Consider the following 16,314-nt stretch of genomic DNA (forward strand, 5'->3'; position numbering starts at 1 on the left):
CATACCCACCACAAGAGTTCCAATTGTTGCATATCCACACTAACGCTTGTTATTTATTGTCTTCTTCCTATAGATGAATGAAGATGTAATTCCTGTATACACACGAACTCAACACTTCTTTTCTTCTCCTCTGTCATAGTTCTATCGTAGTAACCCCCAAATAGAAAACTGACAAAGGACTCAGATTCAATTTTTTTGGTTTTTAGATGTAGTCACTCTGTCACCGAGGTTGGAGTGCTGCAACCTCCACCTCCCAGGTTCATGTAATTCTCCCTGCCTCAGCCTCCCAAGTAGCTGGGATTATAGGCACTCGCCACCGTGCCCGGCTAAGCTTTGTATTATTTAGCCCAGCCCATATCCAAATTTAAAGAAACAAAAGTTATTTTAAAAATTCCTACCAATAATAAAGGCAACTCGATAAAAATAATATGGGTGGCTGGGCATGGCGGCCCAACGCCTGTAATCTCAGCACTTTGGGACGCTGAGGTGGGTGGATCGTTTGAACCCAGAAGTTTGAGACTAGCCTGGGTAACAGGGTGAAACCCCATCTGTACAAAAAAAATTATCTGGGTATGGCGACCCACACCTGTAGTCCAAGGTACTTGGGAGGCTGAGGTGGAAGAATTGCTTGAGCCCAGGAGGTCGAGACTGCAGCGAGTCAAGCTCCGCACTCCGCACTCCGAAAATGGGTAAAAGCCTTTTCACAAAAGATATACAAATAATCATCTGAAAGGTGCTCAACATCATCAGGTAAATGAAAAAGCTGCAAAAAGATCACTACACACCTGATCTGAATGGCTAAAAATAAAGAAATTGACAATACCATCATGGGGTGAACATGGAGCAAATGGAACTTGGACACGCTGCCAGTAGTAACATGATTTAAGCATTTTGAAAAATTATTTGGTGGTTTCTAATAAATCTAAATACATATACTTGCCCTATGACCCAGCTTTCTACTTTCTAGAATATACTCAAAGAAAATGAGAACATAGTCCAAAAGAAGATGTATGAGAATGTTCGTAGGCAGCTCTATTCAAATTAGTTTGAAACTAGAAGTGATCCAAATATCCATAAACAAGAGAATGGACAATATGTGATATATTCATAAAGTATTATAAGGCTTAGGAAAAAAATTCAGTGAATGTGCACAACACAGATGAATCTAAAAAAAATTCCCAAGTCAAAGAAGTCAGACAAAACTACATATTGTAGAATATATTTAAAATGTCGAGTCTTATTACTAAGAGACCTTTCTACATTCTTATAAAAATTGTTCTACTTTGTATTACATAATTTTTAAAAGGGATCTGTAATAGTATTTTAATATGCCAGAATTTTGATATATTTTTAATTGTGGGAAAAATTTAAAGACCAAATCATCACTTACCTGATAAATATTTCCTTTTGTATGGAACTAAAATACGAAAGAAAATTAAAATTAGAATTTAATTATGCTTTATTATAGGATTGACTTTAAACATGTTCACAATCATTAAAAATAAACCCTTTTATTAGTAGCTTAATATCAACATATTCATAGCTTAAAATCCGTATTTCTTTGCCTCATTAATTGTCTCTTGTCTGTTTTGAACTTAGTTTTTAAAGAAAGCTGTAGAGGGCTCACAACATGCATTAGCTTGGTTGGTGGAAACGAATATGGGATCTTGAGGAAAAGACAATAATGAGGTAAAGGAAAAAAGAGGATTCTGGTTGGAGAGTATAGAAAACAAATGTCGTAAAATTAAACAACTGTGACCCTAACTACCTTAGTATGGATGTACTCACTACTTCTGATGTTTTGAAGTTATAGTTTAATTAAAAACTTTGTTTATGTAATTGCACCATGAGGTGCAGTACCTGAAAAGAACCAATATTTTGCAAAACAAATATTTGAAGTTGAATACTACTACCATAAAACTATGATGAACATTTTGATAATCACTGTAAAACTAATAGTAGTCAAGGATCCTGCCGTTGCAAGTAAAGAAATGTACATACTTCCATATGTAAAGAAAGGAATTAAGCAGAGCAGGATGTGGAGTTTTGGTTTACAGTTGAAGTAGAAGGGGAAAATACTAAGTATGCAAAATGGGGAAATGGTTGCTTATATCATGTTTCAAGCACCCCAAATTCATATTTTGAAACATTAAAAAACAAAACAAAACTTTTTTTGTAGAGATGGTGGTCTTGCTATGTTGACAAGGCTGCCTCAGCCTCAAAAAGTGCTGGGATTACAAGCATGAGCCACTGTGCCCAGCCCACATTTTGAAAATTTAAGTTTCTTTAATGAGAAAACATTTACTTTCTAAAACTTAGAATAACAAACTGTGTAGTATTTTAACAAATATCAAAATACTATTGTGGGCCAGGATAATTCTGTTCATTAAAAAACCTTCTGGGCTGGACACAGTGGCTCACGCCTGTAATCCCAGCACTTTGGGAGGCCGGACGGGGGCAGACCACAAGGTCAGGAGTTTGAGACCAGCCTGGCCAATCTGGTGAAACCCCATCTCTACTAAAAAATATAAAAATTAGCCGGGCGTGGTGGCAGGTGCCTGTAGTGCCAGCTGCCTGTAGTGCCAGCTACTCGGGAGGCTGAGGCAGGAGAATCGCTTGAAGCCGGGAGGCAGAGGTTGCAGTGAGCCAAGATTGCGCCACCGCACTCCAGCCTGGGGGACAGAGAGAGACTCCGTCTCAAAAAAACAAAAAAACAAAAAAAAAAAACAAAAAAAAACCTTCTGATGGGTCAGAAGAAAACATTTTAATTCCAAATGAATTATAGACTATGATGTAGTTTTTGTTTGCCTAAACAAAGGATGTTCTTATGGAGAATCGAATTCCCTGTAAAGTAACACGAGAATTCTAGAATTATACATGATTATTCTTCACCACTTCTGCTCACTTAAATCACATGCAAAGAGATTATAATAATTCCTTTAAACAAGAAATTTTTGACCTCTTGCAAACACTAAGCAGATAGAATAAAAGTATGCCTATTTCATGTGATCTGGCCTTATCTCCTAAATGTAAGAGAATTATAATTTGAGTTCCAAGAGACTTAAGAGCAAACCATCCTATTAATATATTCTGAAGTCTTATTCTCTTTTCTTTTCTTTCTTTCTTTTTTTTTTTTTTTTGAAACAGAGTGTTGCTCTTTGCCCAGGCTGGAGTACAATGACTTATTCACCGCTTACTGCAGCCTCAACCTCCCAGGCTCAATTGATCCACCCACCTCAGCCTCCCATGTATTTGGGACCACAGGTGCACACCACCATGCCCAGCTGATGTTTGTATTTTTTGTAGAGATGAGTTTTCGCCATGTTGCTCAAGCTGGGAACTCCTGCACTCAAGGAATCCACCGCCTCAGTCTACCAGAGTGCTGGGATTGCAGGTGTGAGCCACCGTGCCTAGCCTTATCCTATTTATTGAGGCATACTTATCTCAAAATTATTTTAAAACCAGCCCTACTTTCCCTGCCCCTCCTAGAATGGAAAAACACCTTCAGTCATACTTACTAGCTGTTTTGCATAGTGTTCCTTCCACAAAAGAAACTTCACAATTTCCTTTTTTCCATTCACCTGTCTTGATGTGCAGAAAAGCACAGGTGTCAATTAAATCCTCCCCATCATCTTGGTCTGTCCACTTATCAAATGTCATATTTGAACTATCAAACCACTTGAAACTCGCATCTGTCAATTAAGGAATATTTTCAACATTATGACAGTTTTAAAAGGTGTTCAAGTCGAAAAGCGTGTAGGATTAAAGGTGGAAAGTTACTAAGGTATGTCTGGTCTAAACTTTTGGTTGTAGGATTAAAATTAGAAGGAGGAATATATCCTGTGTACAGCCAAATCATCAAAAGCTATCGATTTAAGAGGTTTCTGAAGATGATTCAGTTTTTGCAAAAATATATATATGTATAATATTCTTATGGGAAAAGTCAAGAAAAATAGTTAAATGTTAGTAGTAACCTTAGTAATTTCATTTCACTTGAAAATGTTTACATACGTACTTTATATTTGTCTACAGTGATGATAAATACATTTATATAATAGAACTGTGATAATTTACTCTATCCTTAGCCTATTAGTTGCAGATGCTAATACTAACTTTTATGATCATGCTATATTACAAAAATACTGAGCCTTAGAGCCACATTTTAATCCAGACAAGAATCAACTGTGGCTTTCATCTGTGTAACTCATTGAGTTATGCAGATACAAGCTGTGGTACGATCATAGCCGCACACTGAAAATGTAACACCTGGAGGCCACAGGAATCATCAACTTGAACTAGAGAATTGAAGAGCCATCAGTTTTACGACATTAAAAAAGAACAAAGTCACGTCCCACGAGGTAAATATCACTTACCATCTGTGTCATAAAACATGCCTAGTAGGATATCATCTGAGCCTTTCCATTGCTTTTTCAAAGTATCCAATATAAAAGCATTTTCTTCTTCATTATGTATGCTTATCATGTCCGCTCCTGAAATTATTTTAAAGAGAAAAAAGTCAGCATATTCTAGAATCAGTGAAAATCACTAGGTAAATAAAAATAATAAATAGTTGCTTAACTTTCTATATATATTAGAGCTGGACAATGAACTTTGATCTTACGGTTCATACAAGCTAATAAGGTTACAGGGACATGTCTTGGCTCTCAGCCTTGAATATGATTTATGTCATTGAAATTACGTTTATGTCTCAGTATACCTAATATAATTTTTTTTTAAGGGATAGAAAACAGTTGTAGGGGCCGGGCGCGGTGGCTCATGCCTATAATCCCAGCACTTTGGGAGGCTGAGGCGGGTGGATCACCTGAGGTCAGGACTTTGAAAGCAGCCTGGCCAACATGATGAAATCCTGTCTCTACCAAAAAAATATTAAAAAAAAAAAAAATAGCTGGGTCTGGTGGCACGTGTCTGTAATCCCAGCTCCTCAGGAGGCTGAGGCAGGAGAATTGCTTGAACCCAGGAGGTAGAGGTTGCAATGAGCTGAGATCACACCACTGCACTCCAGCCTGAGCAACAGACTGAGAATCCATTAAAAAAAAATGTAAAAAGGAAAGAAAGAATGAACAAAAAGAGAGAGAGAGAAGAAAAAGAAAAAGAAAGAGAAGAAGGAAGGAAGAGAGAAAGAGAAAGATGAAAAGAAAAAGGAAAAGGAAGGAAAGAAAGAAAATAGTTGCAGGGGAAAACTTGATTTAAAAATATTCTAAGACCAGCAGAATTGCTATTATTTTATTTCAGCTGCCTTGAAATAAAACCATATTGGCATGTTGGAAATTTCGTCTTGTTTTCACAGAGCCGATGTTCATGTAGGACTTTCTCAAAGGGAAACAACATATATGTATTAAGTACTATGTGGCACTTTAATAAGATTAATAATTTCAGTGTTTACATTTATTCCTTCTATAATAAATGTATATGATTTTGATTAAGGTATCCCTAATACAGTTTGAAACATTCTTCCAAATGTTATTGTTGAAGAATATAACAGTAATAAAAAGCACCTTTAGGCTGGGCACGGTGGCTCACGCCTGTAATCCCAGCACTTTGGGAGGCCGAGGCAGGTGGATTGCCTGACCTCAGGAGTTCGACACCAGCCTGGCTAACATGGTGAAACCTTGTTTCTACTAAAAATACAAAAAATTAGCCGGGCATGGTGGTGCACCCCTGTAATCTCAGCTACTCCAGAGGCTGAGGCAGGAGAATCGCTTGGACCCAGGAGGCAGAGGTTGCAGTGAGTTGAGATCACACCACTGCACTCTAGCTTGGGCAACAAGAGTGAAACTCCATTTCAAAAAAAAAAAAGTGTCAAAATAATTAGAGGCTCAATTGGGCCCAATAGCCAAATATATAAATAGCCTCCAAGCACAGTCTTTAAAAAATGACATTTTTTGGCTGGATGCAGTGGCTCACACTTATAATCCCAGCACCTTGGAAGGCCAAGGTGAGAGGATCACTTAAGGCCAAGAGTTTCAGACCAGCCTGGGTAACATAGTGAAACCCCGTCTCTACAAACAAACAAACAAAATAGCGCACATCTGTAGTCCTGTCTATTCAGAGGGCTGACATGGGAGGATCACTTGAACCCAGGAGTTCAAGGCTGTAGTGAGCTGTGATCATGCCACTGCACTCAAGCCTGGGTGACAGAGCAAGATCCTGTCTCAAAAAAAAAAAAAACAGATATTTTTATTTCAAATATTTTACAATGTGAAGTTATAAATCTATTTCCTAGAGAACACTGAGTGTATGCTCTAGCAAATCGCCTTTTTATAATTTTTCCTTGATATACTCTTTTTTACTACAGTCTTACTTCATGGTCCTATGTAATCTGACTTCAGCACTTTCCAGGAGAATAACTAAGTGATTAAGAACTCTAAGCCTAAAATCTAACAGACCTGGGTTAAAATCCTGGCTTTGTCAATTATTTCCTGTGTTACCTTGAACAAATAACTGAAGTTAATTTCATCTCTCAATAAAATGATGATAATACACTACTTGATAGGTTTGTTATGATAATTAAAGCCAGGTAAAGTATATGGTGTGCTTAACCACAGTGCCTGTCACAGGATATGCATGTTAAATAGACCCTGCTTTGGACCATATTGTCCAACAACTGTCTTTCAACTCCAGGATTAAATATATACCCAATTCCACTGCCTGTAGCTTGTGTGTTGTCAAATAAAAGTTGTACATTAAATCTTAGGACCCAGTTAAAAGTCAGATGTGACAAAATCAGTTTTTAAAGAAATTAATGAACACTGTTTACTAATTTGTGAAAAAACAAACAGAAAAGAATAAGCCTTTTACCATGGTCAGTGCACTGATTTCTGACATCCTCTATGCTTTCTACTTTGATGGCTTCTTGGAGAAAAATGTAGCAATTGTCTTGGAACTGAATCCAAGTAGATGAAGGACAGTCTATGTAGAAAAAAGAAGAACACTGTTAAATAACTTGAGAAAAAGAATTACATGAATTCCCAAAGATAAGGATATTAGATATTAAATTTTCACACACACACAAAGGCAATTTCCTTTGTTAAATCTTTATTAAAATAAGAAATCAACCAGTGTAACAGGAATTTGTTTCTCTCCATTATACATACGGAAAAAGAGAAATGTGCCAATGATTCTCTTCTGACTTTACAGAGCAAAGATACAAGTTTTTAGGTTGTTTAGGAATTCAAGGCAACAAACTATCTAGAAGACAGCCAATCAGGATTACACACTTCTGTTTGAAGGTTATCTTTGCAGTATTTAACAATTTCAAAAGTCTTCAGACTTTTACAAGGCCCTGTTGTTCAAATTATACCTCTAAGAACAGAAGAGAAAAAGAAGTTGCTAGCTTATAAATATTCACACAAGTTTTCATATTGCACAGGAAAACGAGACTGATGTTCTTATGAATGTCCTTAATTTAACACCTCATCAAAGTAGATTCTTTAAAGTAGTTCAATGAAATAGAACCATAACTCTTCCTCTACTGCTCTAAGGGGACATCTCCTTCACCTCTATCTTGGTCTCTTTTTGTTTATTATAAAGATGTGCATTTTTAAGCCTAGGCTCTAGAACCACTGTGACCCACCTAAATTTATTTTATATCCAAGTTTTTTTTCCTTCCAGCTGTTTTATAAGCACTTGAATTACACATATGACTACCTTGGGTTTAACTCTGGTAGGAATCTAGAACTCTCCCACAATGCTGGCTTAAAGATACGGTTGTTTTGCAGCAAACACTTTGCTTTGGGAAAATGTTCATTATGAAACATTAAAACAATCTGGCTATAAAATTACATGATACCAACATTTGCAAAGCAAAGAAGTCCAGAATAGAGTCAGGAATTGGAGAAGCCAGACAGCTTTGTAGGAGGAAGGTCTGAAAACAAGACACTTGGTTGAAAGTCTGTATATGGAGCAGGTAGATCCTTTCCCTGAGAAATAGCATTCAGCCATCTCAGGTTCATTACACATTTCTGCCACCTTCTTTGAAAATCTGGTCTTTATTCAGAGAAACTCTTATTCTTTCAAATCCACTTCCAGGAATTTAATCTAGATTTTCTAGTTGTTCTTAATGGGAGTATTAGTCTTCTACTCCATGATAGTGAGATGCAAAATTCCATCTTTTATACTTTTCAACAAGTTATCAACAACTGGTCACCTATCTACCCATCATCCGTATCAGACATTTGCTGAGCAACTTCTATGTGTCAGATATAATGCTTAGAATCCAGGCAGAAGGGCCGGGCGCGGTGGCTCAAGCCTGTAATCCCAGCACTTTGGGAGGCCGAGACGGGCGAATCACGAGGTCAGGAGATCGAGACCATCCTGGCTAACACGGTGAAACCCCGTCTCTACTAAAAAATACAAAAACTAGCCGGGCGAGGTGGCGGGCGCCTGTAGTCCCAGCTACTCGGGAGGCTGAGGCAGGAGAATGGCGTAAACCCGGGAGGCGGAGCTTGCAGTGAGCTGAGATCCGGCCACTGTACTCCAGCCTGGACGACAGAGCCAGACTCCGTCTCAAAAAAAGAATCCAGGCAGAGGGTGTATGATAAAAAGCACAGTTACAGGTACCTAGTAAGGTCTCCATAAATATTCATTGAATGAGTGAACTAGGATGTAAAGGCAGATTTCTTCCCTCCTTCCCCTCTCTGCTGCCAGAGACATGACAGAGGACACAGCAGTCATTTCCAGAATAAAACTCAAACTGAAAGTCAAAAGGGCAGAGGCTCTAAATTACAAACTTCGATTACTCTTTCTCTTCTTTTTTCCCTCTTTTACTTTCGTCTGGTTCCTTTTATTGCTCTTTTTCTTTTACCTTATGGATTTTTTAAAAAATGAAATGGAAACAGACTGCATTACCACACTGAATGACATCTGAAACACTTTTATAAATCATTGGCAATTATTGAACCACAGGTTCAGAAATGCACTTTTGTATTATTTCTAGTCAAAACTACAGATACTGTTTTCTACTTATAACAACTCGACAATATACAAAAATGAATGAATTTTTGAAATACCATTTATATAAAATAAAATATGTGTAATAAGTCCACAAAAATATAATCAACACCCAAGTCAAGCACTTATAGTTCTTTTTTTTTATCTTTTGCTCCTGGCATGCTGTGAAAACATGTAGTTCTTATACTTTATAAATTAAAACGATTCGAAGATATGATCTCTAAAACACTGATTAAAGTATATGCTTATTTCAGCGGCAGCTCATGTGTCAATTCTCCATGAAGTGTCTCAGCCTTATCTTCCTCTAACCTATGACTCCTCTGAACATCTGTAGGACTTTTAAACTGCATTATGCATGAGAGGCCTTTTCTGGCAACAAGGACTAAAGACATGCTCAGGCTACAAGATGATAGATTTATTGTACAGATACGTGGCCAATAAGAAAACTGAGGATACTATCTCAACAGTCAAATAGGCTTAGCGTTCATATACTAGGCCCCATATTGGGCTGATGCCTACCTAGAGTAGTCAGCTTTTGATTAAGGAAATTATCCTTATTCCAATTAGTTGTGGCTAGGGTTTTGAAAATAATATGGCACAAATCATAAGAACTATGGGTAGTCATTCTTCTTTGGAAAAGGCAATGTGTTACCCTCTGACGGCCTATCCACGTTTACATAGCACTCATTAGATCCTGCTTTATTTAGCGGCTATCTGATATGCATCCTGCTTTCCCAAATGATTGTTAACTCCACGACAGCAAAGATCATGTCTGAGATCTAATTGTATTCTCAATAATAACTATCCTTCCGCCTTGAATATAACACTGGAAGGGATGCATAGAAGTGGGTCAATACAGGACTCTGGTTAAGCCCATTAGGTTGTAGAGAAAAGTCTGGCTCTGACTACACAATCTTGGACATGTTATTTAACCTTACTGTGTCCCGGTTTCCTTATCTGTATAATGGGAATAACAGTACCTATGTGAGGGGGTTGCTGTTAAAAAATTGTGCTAGGTGCTTGGGATTCCACAGTGAACAAAAAGGAAAAAAATTCCTATCCTCCTGGAAATTTATGTTCTAGTTGAGACAGATATGCAAAAGGAAGATAAATACGTAAAATAATATGTTAGATGGTGTATTGTGGTCTATTGCTATGTAAAAAATGAGCAGCTTAAAACAAGAAACACTTATTATACACAGTTTCTCAGGGTCAGGAATTCAGAAGCAGTTGCTTGTCTGGGTGATTCTGGCTTGGGGTCTCTATGAAGTTACAGTGAAGATGCTGGCTAGGGCTGCAGCCATCTGAATACTGAACTGGAGCTAGTAGGTCAGCTTCAAGGAGGCTCACTCATATGGGTGGTGAGCTGGTACTGGCTGTGGGCAGGACACCACAGTTCCTCACCACGTGGACTTCTACACAGGGGTGCTTGAGGGTCCTTACGACATGGCAGGTAGCTTCTCCCAGAGTGAGTGATTCAAAGGAGGGCAAAGGTGGACATGCAGTGCTTCATATAATCCAGCCTTGATTGTCACACTGTATTATCCTACTGGTTATTGTGTTAGGGTTCTCCAGAGAAACAGAGAACCAACTCTCTCTGTGTGTGTGTGTGTGTGTGTGTGTGTGTGTGTGTGTGTGTGTGTGTGTGTGGTGTGTGTCCCCGAAAAGATAGGAGGGAAAAAGTCACATGGATATTTCAGGCAAACAGAGGGAGTAGCAAACACAAAGCTACTGTGTTTGCACAGTATGGGAATGAGTATGATGATGATAATGATAACCAGCTACTCAAAGACCATTGATGAATAACTAAGTAATACAGAAATGGTCCTGAACTTAATGATGGACGACTTATGATTTTTTGACTTTACAAGTTTATTGGGATATAGCCCCATTCTAAGTCGAGGAGCATCTGCATGTGACAAGACAAAAAAAAACTTTTTTAACAGGATGTGTATAGAAAAAGAGAAAACAGACTGTTGACTCACTTCCCCAAAACTTTCAACTGTCTTCTCCTTAGGCTGATTTCAGCATTAGCAGTAACTCCAGTTAATTCAACATGGAACCCCTTTTCTCATGCTATAGATCAGACTGTGTGCCCCAGAAACAAATTTTAAGCACTACTCAAAAGGTATATTTGTACTTTGAGAAGAACAGGGTTCAAATAGAGGCTGGACAACTCCTGTGAGGAGAGTTGTTGACGTTCATGCACCTCATGAGCAAAAGGCTAAACGAAGTCGTCTTCAATGCTAAGTATGTTTGCTATAGTCCTAATATAATTAAAAACCTGCCCATTAAGCTCTCTGCAAAGGGCCTTTCTATGACTCTTATTTCTTCACAGCAGTCCTGAATGATAGGTTGTGATTAATAATGCACTTAAATGACCCTTAGGGATTTTATAATTTTATAATTCTTTAATATGTACAGAAATTTAGGAGCCTCATGAATATTTTAGAAGCTGTACTTAGCACAACTCCAAAAGTTTCTATATAGATCCTCTGCCTAAAATTGTCATGTGCTAATAGAAGACAGTATCATATCCACAGGAATACTTTGCATTACCAGTCAAATCTAATAGAACTCTCGGTTCCTTTATAAGTTCTCTCTTTTTTAAAAACAAACAAACAGACAAAACAGGCACAGCATGAGGAAGTGATTCTTGGGACATACTTGTTCTAAACATTAATGAAGGAAAAGGCAAAGACTTCTTTTTTGTTTTCATTGTCAATAATAAGACCTTTGCTCCTCTCCCATTAAGATATGAGTTGTAGTCACATAACTTCTGCAAGGGCAACTGTGGCAGAGACAGATGAAGAAGAGGGGCTATTTATTACATTTATATGTATGGAGGAGGGAGTGGCTGTTCCAAGTCCCTGACTAATCCAGAGATTCTGTGGCTGTACTCTGAGCTGCAAGATCTCTCTGAATCCCAAAGAAACTGAGGCACTCTGACACCCCATCCCCTCTCCATATCACTCTTCCCAATCTAGCTTTCAAGACATGCATCTCCATATTCTCCCATCACTTCCCTCTTCAGAAGGGCTATGAATAATATTTTTTCACAGAAGGGTGTGCCATTGTTAATCTGTACCTTTCTCTTTGGGCATCACTGGTCTATTTTTTTAAAGATTCGGTCTCAAGATTTGCCCTCAAAATCTAAAACAGGCCAGGCGTGGCAGTTCACACCTGTAATCCCAGAGCTTTGGAAGGCTGAGGTAGGAGGATCACTTGAGCTCAGGAGTTCGGGACTAGCCTGGGCAACAAAGTGAGACCCCACCTCTACAAAAAAAAAAAAAAAAAAATAGCAGGGCATGGTGGCATGCACCTGTAGTCCCAGCTACTCGGGGGGCTGAGGTGGGAGGATCACTTGAGCCCAGGAGGTCAAGGCTGTAGTGAGCCATGATTGCACTACTGCACTCTAGCCTGGGTGACAGAGTGAGACCCTGTCTCAAAAAAATAAAAACAAAAAAAACCCCACAAAAGGAATGAAATATTTGATATGCACAATAAAAATTATGGAAAGTAATCTTGCTGCAAAACTAGTTTTCAACACATAAGCAAAGTGTTAAAAGATTCTCAACAGTAAAAGAAGTCCTGAAATAATACCTAATTGTAATTTCACTTTTTCATTGGAAGAAAAATAAACATTAACATTTCAAAATTTATTTTAAAATACTCTAATATTTAATCTGAGATAATTTCCCCTGAAACATAACTGTGCCATACACAAGAGTCAGAAAAGGTGGCATCAGGCCGGGCACGGTGGCTCACCCCTGTAATCCCAGTACTTTGGGAGGCTGAAGTGGGCAGATCACGAGGTCAGAAGTTTGAGACCAACCTGGCCAACATGGTGAAACTCCATCTCTACTAAAAATACAAAAATTAGCTAGACATGGTGGCGCATGCCTGTAATCCCAGCTACTCGGGAGGCTGAGGCAGGAGAATTGCTTGAACCCAGGAGGTAGTGGTTGCAGTGAGCCGAGATTGCACCACCGCACTCCAGCCTGGGTGACAGAGTGAGACTCCATCTTGGAAAAAAAAAAGAAAGAAAGAAAAGGTGGCATCAGTAGATTAAGATGATTTAAGGCTTTGAATTCAATCTATGAAATGAGTGCATAGCAGAGGTAATATAATTTGAAAAAAAATTGCAATCCACTTATCCCACCTCCTTTTTAAATAACTCACCTAAATTTTTCATCCTTTTATTATAACTTAGAATAAAGTGCAGGTACACAAATCAAACAAAACAAAAATCCACAAGATGGTAAAATCTCTGTTATTATGGAGCTTCCCTCTGGTAAGAGAAGCAACAAGCAAGACATATGAATAATAAACACGATGCATTCAGAAAGGCTTGGAAAAGATAAAACATGGAGATGTGATGGAGAATGTGGGTGTTCAGGGAGGCTTTGGAGAAGGTGACATATGAACAGAGATCTGAATGGTGGAGGTAGGGGCAGCCATGCCAAGGACTGCAGGAAGGCGGTGTGCACAGAAGGACCAGAGGCGTTGGAGTACCCAGATACTGTTTACTCCATGGATACACAGAGTGAATGACAGGAAGGATGGTAAGAGATGACATCAGGGAAGAAGGCAGAGGCACCTCATCTAAGGCTTGTAGGACATGGCAATTCAAACTCCCTAGATTCTGATCCACATGATGATCATGGAATGAGGACTTACTGAGAACATGCTTGTTATCTCATGCCAGGCATAGGAAACCACTGACCAATAAACACATACTGATCATCTACTATGTGCTTAAGCACCCTTACAGAAAAACTTTTTAAAGAGATGCCATGGATTTTCACTCAGGAATTTAAAGAATGTTTTGTCCACTGTGATTTTCAAAATAATAGCAAAGAACAACATAAGATCACTTCACTAATAACCTCCAGAATGACAGAAAATAACAATGATTTCCATTTCAATATCACATTTATATGCAATACCCATATTTATTATGCAACATCATAAGAGCTTTTCTATTAAGATCTTGGTATTCAGCAACAAACTCTTTCTTGACTTAGTTCTAAGCCAAATATGACCCCTGATCTTGCTTGGATGGGAGATTTGTAAAGTATTATGAAAAACACACTTAGTTTTTCAGCCCTATAACATTAGCATGTATATGAATGTGCTCAGTAACCATAAACATCCAATACACATAAGGTGGTATTCATATGTTTTCTGGTTGCAACAATTACCCTTCATTTTGTATGAAGAGAATAAAGGGAAGGAAATCAAGATGAACCACACCTGTAACAGGGACTAGACGTGGAGTTTCCACTTAATGCTCCCAATAGCCCCGTGAGGTAAGTATTATCTCTGTTTTACTGAAGTGCAGATAAGTTGGTTAACTAGCTAGGTCAAAGCTCACACTCATTTCTAAATTAATCCTTAAAGCTTCCTGACTGAGAGAAGCTGATTAATTAACAACATTAATTTATTCATCATGCACTTTTCTAAAGCTCTTGAAAAGCCTATTGATCCACACTGGACTTATCAAAGGAAATGCACAAAAATTTCCAAAGGGAAATTTGCCCTCTATTGCTGGTCAAAACAGCTTCACTGAAGAAGAGACATACCAAAATCTAGAAACTGATTTTCTTTAAAAGTCTGACAAGAAAGAAAAATCTGACAAGAAAATTCGACTAGCCTAAAGTACAAATGCACAGCCTCGCAGAGGGTGGTTTACATGAGAGTTGAGATGTTACTGGCTTGCAAAATGAGGGTGTGCAGAAGAAGGGTTCAGAGACAGCCCAGCTTTGTCTTAGACAAAATTAATGTTCCCAGTCTGAACAGTGTGAACATGGGCACATCTTGTTTCTGCCCCTTTGACAGGCAGCAAGTGGCATAACCAGTCATAAATGCTGGTCCACAAAAGCTTTCAAGAAAGGAACCTTGGGTTTGTATGCAAGTTCTGAGCTGCTGCTGCCTCCAGCAGTGAGGTCCACTGAAATATTCCTGTCAGCAGACTTTGAACAGGCACTTACTATAAAAAGGCAGTGAAATTCGGGGCCGAGGTTGGGGGGGAATCTCTTGCATTTTATTTAAATCTCTTGCACTTTATTTAAGCCCACACAAGTACTAATTTAGTTCTTGTTTATTTTGCTCTTTAATTCCCGGAATTGTTCAGTCAGTGGTGTTTTTGGAAGTCTCCCTTCTCCAGTCTCCCCATCCACATATTTTTGACATGCTTGTATGGAAATTAAAAAAAAAAAAAAAAAAACAATCAATAGAATTGTGCATTTTCCTCACAAGTCATTTTGTGAGTGAGTGGTCACGTGTGTGATTTTTCAGATGTCACTTGCACAACAGCAGACTAGAACTTTAAAACGCCTTGATTTCAGTGAAATCCAAGCTTGGCCTGTTCCCGTTCCTCTTCCATCCAGGGGTTATTTGGCTGAACTGTTTTCCTGTTTCAACAACTTGAACACCAACCAACTAGACAAACAGCGCTGCTTGCAAAAGAGGGCCTGCTTCCTCCGCCCCCACCCCCATCCCAGCAACCCCACCCCGGCCGCGCACCAGCTGGGGAAATCGCCGCCAATGTCCCTGCTTCTCATTTCAGCCTGAAATGGACCTGAAACGGCGCCCGTCGTGCAACTCCAAGTCCCTCAGTTCTCCAGCCAATCGGCCTAATTTGGGGGTTCCCTCCCCGCGGAGTGGGGTCTGCGCTGAGGATGTGGACTCGAAGGAAGACAGGGCCCTCCCGTATTCTCGGCCACCTCCCCTCCCCGAGGGCAGGCGGGTGAGAGGTGACCCGGAGCCAGGACCCACGGGGGACGGTCGTGCAGGGAAGGGCGGGATGCCCTCGGGTGCGCGAGGACGAAGAGTGTGCGTTGGGAAGGGGGCGAAGGCGGTCGCGCGCGGTCCCGGCGAGGGACGGCTTACGGGCTTACCCGCGACGGCAGCAGCTGCGAGCCCCAGCAGCGGCAGCAGGAGCGCGGGCGGCGCGGCCAGGGACATGACGGCGGGTGCCGGGGGGCGTCAGCGGTGGCGCGGCCTGAGCGGAGCGGAGCGGGGCGGAGCGGGCGGGGCGGGGCGGGGCGGGGCGGGGCGAGGCGGGAGCGGGGGCGGCGCTTCTCGGGTGAGGGTTCAATGCCCGCCGGGCGGAGCGTGAACGGCACGGGGGGCTCCCACCAGGAGGACCTGTGTGCTCCGTCCCACAGGAGCAGCTGGCGCGCGGCCTTCTGGAGCTTCTAATTTTTGTTTTTTAAACTTTTAATTTGAACCGAAATAACTTAGGACTTTCGAAAATATTGCAAAAACAGCACAAGAGATTTCCGTAACCCTTCAGCCAGCTTTTCTAAATATTAACATCTTATATAACGCCAGTGCAGT

At 39.9% G+C, this 16,314-nt stretch overlaps 1 protein-coding gene across 8 annotated transcripts in view; it reads right to left on the minus strand.

Annotated features, from left to right (window-relative positions):
* LOC105493191 (CD302 molecule) overlaps positions 1-16,012 on the minus strand; it is a 53,232-nt gene extending 37,220 nt beyond the window's left edge. For 7 of the 8 annotated variants that reach the window (XM_071072848.1, XM_071072847.1, XM_011760701.3 and 4 more), the window contains exons 1-5: positions 15,873-16,012; positions 6,820-6,930; positions 4,374-4,490; positions 3,519-3,692; positions 1,391-1,417 (exon numbers count right to left, since the gene is read on the minus strand). In XM_071072848.1, coding sequence (XP_070928949.1) covers positions 1,391-1,417; positions 3,519-3,692; positions 4,374-4,490; positions 6,820-6,930; positions 15,873-15,939 — 496 coding nt within the window. In that variant the 5' untranslated portion in view covers positions 15,940-16,012. Of the gene's footprint in view, positions 1-76; positions 698-1,390; positions 1,418-3,518; positions 3,693-4,373; positions 4,491-6,819; positions 6,931-15,872 lie in introns of those variants that run through there. The other variant, XM_071072846.1, reaches the window with a different exon arrangement.
* Between the last annotated feature and the right edge of the window lie 302 nt (positions 16,013-16,314).

The sequence above is a fragment of the Macaca nemestrina genome, chromosome 11 (assembly GCF_043159975.1).
Source record: "Macaca nemestrina isolate mMacNem1 chromosome 11, mMacNem.hap1, whole genome shotgun sequence".
Taxonomy (NCBI): Eukaryota; Metazoa; Chordata; class Mammalia; order Primates; family Cercopithecidae; genus Macaca; species Macaca nemestrina.